This window comes from Alligator sinensis, unplaced genomic scaffold (assembly GCF_000455745.1).
Source record: "Alligator sinensis unplaced genomic scaffold, ASM45574v1 scaffold650_1, whole genome shotgun sequence".
Classification (NCBI taxonomy): Eukaryota; Metazoa; Chordata; order Crocodylia; family Alligatoridae; genus Alligator; species Alligator sinensis.
The window spans coordinates 456,924-461,537 of record NW_005842674.1 but is presented as its reverse complement, the minus strand read 5'-3'; the positions used below and the strand labels follow the sequence as shown (position 1 = coordinate 461,537).

Genomic DNA, 4,614 nt, shown 5'->3' with positions numbered 1-4,614 from the left:
TGGACTCGATGATCTATTGAGGTCCCTTCCGACCCTAACATCTATGAATCTATGAATCTATGTATCCCTTGGGGAGCCCTGGTGATCAACTGCTTTCCCAGATCCTGATGCACTCCCCTTATAAACTTATAGGCGGCCACCAAGTCCCCCCTGAGCCTTCTCTTCACCAGGCTGAAGAGTCCCATGTCCCTCAGTCTCTCCTCATAAGGCTTGCTCTCCTGGCCTTTGATCAAATGGGTGGCTTTCTTTTAGACTCTCTCAAGCTTATCCACATCCTTCCTGAAGTGAGGAGCCCAAAACTGGACACAGTACTCCAGCTGTGGCCTCACTAAGGCCAAGTAAAGTGGGAGGGTGATGTCCCTGATTTTGCTTAAGATGCATCAGTGGATGGATGCCAGAGTTTGGTTTGCTTTGCTGGCCACAGCATTGGATTGCTGGCTCATGTTCATCTTGTGGTCAATCAAAACCCCCAAGTCTCTTTCGGTCACAGTGCTAGTGAGCGTACAACTGCCAAGCCTATAAATATAAGACTATTTTTTTCTCCTAAGGTGTAGTACCCTGGATTTCTCTACATCGAATGCGATCCAGGTCAGCCTGTAACCCCAGCCTGTCCTCCAGAGTGACCACCTTTCCCCATAATTTAGTGTCATCCACAAACTTTGCCAGTCCCCATCTGATGCCCAACTCCAGATCATTAATTAAGATATTGAAGAGTACCAGCCAGAGCACTGAGCCCTGGGGGTCTCCACTAGTAACCTTGTGTCATGTTGATTTATTCCCATCAACCAGTACCCTTTGGGTCTGACCCTAGACCTAATAGAAGAGACTGGGATGGAATTCTTCCACAACTTATATATAGATGGCCACCAAGTCCCCCTCGGTCGTCTCTTCCCCAGGCTGAACAGTCCCAGATCCATTAGTTTTTCCTCATAAGGTTTTCCCTCCAGGCTGTTAATCATTCTTGTGGCCCTTCTCTGGACCCTCTCAAGATTTTCCAGGTCTTTTTGAAGTGTGGCACCCAGAACTGGACACAGTACTCCAGCTGGGGTCTCATCAGTGCCAAGTAGAGAGGAAGTATCACTTCCTTAGCCCTGCTTGCTACACATTGGCTAACACATCCCGGTTTATGGTTAGCTCTGTTGACTACAGCATTGCACTGGTAGCTCACGTTCATCGTGTGATCAACTATAACCCTGAGGTTCCTTTCAGCCATCATACTGGCCAAGAAATCTCCTCCTAACCTATATTCATGCTGCTGGTTACTTCTCCCCATTTATCCTTATTGAGCTGCATCCAGTTTCACTCCACTCACCTTTGCAGCTTGTCCAGGTTCACTTGGATCTGCATCATCTCCCCTAGCATGACCACTTTTTCCCATAACTTAGTATTCTCTGCAAACTTGGCCAGCGTGCTTTCCACATCCTCATCTAAATTGTTGCTAAAGATGTTGAACAGCACGGGGCCAAGAAACGAACCCTACAGGATATTACTGGCCACCTCCCACCAAGATGATACAGTCCTATCCACTAACACTCTCTGGGTTTGACCCCTTAGCCAGTTCCCAACCCACCTGACTGTGGACTCTGCCAGCCCACAAACCCCCAGTTTTTTTTTTATAAGAGCATCATGGAAGACTATATCAAAGGGCTTTCTGAAATCCAAGTATATGACATTATGAATTATATAAGGCACCAGTATCCAGCAGTGTAGTGTGATTTCAGCCAGGCCTTTTCAACTTCAGTGGCTTGTCTTAAAAATGTGTCTATTCATGATCTATGCAAGGCAGCGGCATGGGATTCCAGACAACCCTTTGGGAAGTATTTGTATCCGTGCAGCCATCAGCTTTGGATGTCTCTCTGGCTGTCACAGGCCATTGATTCATGCTACAATAAGACCTACTTAGACTTCTGCTTTGGAATCGCCTGTGGCAGAGCACCCAAAGGACCAATCATTAGAAGAAAGAAAAAAAGCAGCAGCTGGGGAACTCTTTGAGATAATGTCTCTGGGTGCATTCTTTCACTTGCCATCCTTCCCCTCTGCTTTAGGTTCCTCTAAACACTATGGACTCTGTGGTGCAGAAGGAATTGTAGGAGAAGGTGGTGATGTGCTGCCTTTATATCCTCAGTATAGTGTTTGAGACCAGATACTCTGGCAAAAATGCTCCACCCACAGGTGCATCCAGCACCTGTGTCAAGCCACAGTGAAGACAAAAGACACCTGTTATTAAAAAACTTAGATTCTTAGAAAAACAAGGCTTCAAGGGGCCTCAGGATGTCATATCTGGTCAAACCCCCTGCTTATGGCAGGACCATGCCTGTTCAAACCATCTCAGTGAGTTTTTGTTTAACTTGCACACAAAAACTTCCAGTGACAGAGACTCCACCACCTTTCTAGGCAGCATGCTCCAGTGCTCAGTTACTGTAAAGGTAAGAAACTATTTACTGTAAAAGGAAAAAAAAAACTTTTCCCTTTGGGCTCAGCAAGAAATTACTGGGCAATGTGCTTTGGGTTGTGTGAGGCTAGCAGCTGGACGAGAAGGTCCCTTCTGTTCCTAGAAGCTAGGAATCTCTTAAAGCATCTTAGCATTTTTTCCTGGGAATATCAATGGTAATGTTTGTTTCTTTTCTGAACCTAGATCCCTCTGCAGAGCAAACATGATGCCATTTTAGAGAGAAATGCAGCCGTGAAACGGGAAAGGGGCAAAAGAATGAAGGACAAGCTAAAGGTAACATTATACAATGTTTAAACCCAGGGTTCACCTACACCTTGAATACTGCATGTCATGCTGGCTGTCATTCTCCAACCCCTTAAAGCAGGAGTCAGCATTATATGGCCTGTGGGATGGATCCAGCCTGTGGAGCCAAGGGACTTTTCTGTAGGGGGGCCTTTGGTGGCTTTCTGGAGGTAGGGGGCTTTGGCCATGCTGGGACTGGTTAGTAGGAAACTCTACCCATACTTCAGCAAGAGGGCAGGGAAAGCCATGGCAGCAGCAGCCAGGTTGGAGCACTGTCCCGCTTTAGACCCAAGCCTGGCCTGTTCCTGGTTCCAGAGAACGGCAACAAGGCTGGTGGGGGACATGGAGAGGCTTGTGTGCACGGAGAGGTTACATAGATTGTGATTTCTCAGCTTAGAGAAAAGACAAGTGAAGGGGAAATGACAGACTTAAAAAATATGGAATGATGTGAGAAAGCGGATAGGGCTTTGCAGTTTGCCAGCTCTCTCCGCACCAGAACTAGGGCGCAGATCAGGACTGTCCTAGGGAGTGAGTTTAAAACAAAGGGAGTTTTTTGAAACAGCATGTCACTAACCATTGGAGCTCACTGCCACAGGTCATTGCAAATGTCTGATCAAATGGCTGATCGTTTCACCAGGCTTAAAAGGGGATTGGGCAAATAAATGCAGAGCAGGTGCCTCAGTGGGTGTTAGAACTGGAATCCCATCCTGTGGGGCTACACAGTCATTGTCTGTAGTACGGCCATGGGGAACTAGACAAGGCCATTTCCTTTCTTTTTAGAATAGTCCATTTATTCCCTTTGTGTTTTGGACACACTGGTTCTGCGTGCGGCAGTGATTGTTGGACCCCTCTGAAAGGAGACCTGCTTTTACCATGCGGGGAGCTGATCCCTCTTTCTAATCCTGCTTCATAGATCTCCAAGTCGCTCCAACGCTGACCTAGCTTTATAGTAGCTAGCTTGAGTACTGCTAGCTGTATGGCAACGTCACCACGGGACTGAGCATGGGGTAGCTGGGAAAGAGGCTTTCAACCCACCCTGAGCTCTATACTGAAGTAGGTAGTGGTAGCCAGCACTGCTTGCCCTAGCAAGTTTGAAGCTATCCTGGGGGCGTCAGTTCAAGCTGCAGGCATACCCGTGACAGAAGAGCAGTCGTGCCCTCCATTCTAAATAGCACATGCAGGAATTAAATGCAATTTGTAGACTCTGCTGAGGAAAGAGATGAGATAGGAAGTTGGTGCAGCAGAGAGGTTTGTAAGGGGAAAGCTGCACAGGAGGAAGTACTTGCAGTGACGCAGGCCTGGATGGATTCGCTATAAAGTAGGCCTGTGCAAAGCGGCTAGTATTCGCTTCAGATTCGATTTGGTGATTTGAATCACTGTCCCAGTTTGATTCAGCTGAATCTGATTCAGAGATTTGGCTGCTGCCAAATCTCTGAAACCCCGAATCAGCCAGGCCCATCCCCATCCCGCCCAGCAATGGCTGTCCTGCCCGCCCCTGCTCCGAGAACTAGTTAAAAAAAAGCCCCAGTGTTCACTGGGTGCTGCCATGAGAGGATGATCTCTGCTTTCCCCATTGCCCCATGCTGCGTGGGGGTCTCTGCATATGCCCCCCGTGCCCCCCTCACTCCCCCCGCCCCACGGGTGCCTGGCCCGGGCCAGCTCCAGCCCTTTAAGAGAAAAAAAACAACCCAGAGTCACCACTTCTGCTGGCGAAAGCAATCCCTGCTGCCCTCTCCTGCCCCGTACTATGTGCAGTGCTCTGCATGAGCCCCCAAAGCCCTGAGGCCACCAGGGCAGGAAAGTCCTGGGGCTTTTCTTGGTTTTTTTCCTTAAAGGGCTGGAGCTGGCCCCAGCCTGGGCAGGGCACCTGTGGGAGGCCT

General features: G+C 48.6%; 1 protein-coding gene across 4 annotated transcripts in view; it reads left to right on the top strand.

The window, feature by feature from the left end:
- The window catches only part of LOC102379551 (nuclear GTPase SLIP-GC), a 64,839-nt gene that overhangs the window by 40,706 nt on the left and 19,519 nt on the right, over positions 1-4,614 (top strand). For all 4 annotated transcript variants that reach the window (XM_014524822.2, XM_014524821.1, XM_006033894.2 and 1 more), the window contains one exon: positions 2,636-2,725. In XM_014524822.2, the coding sequence (XP_014380308.1) occupies positions 2,636-2,725 (90 nt within the window). The remainder of the gene's footprint in view (positions 1-2,635; positions 2,726-4,614) is intronic.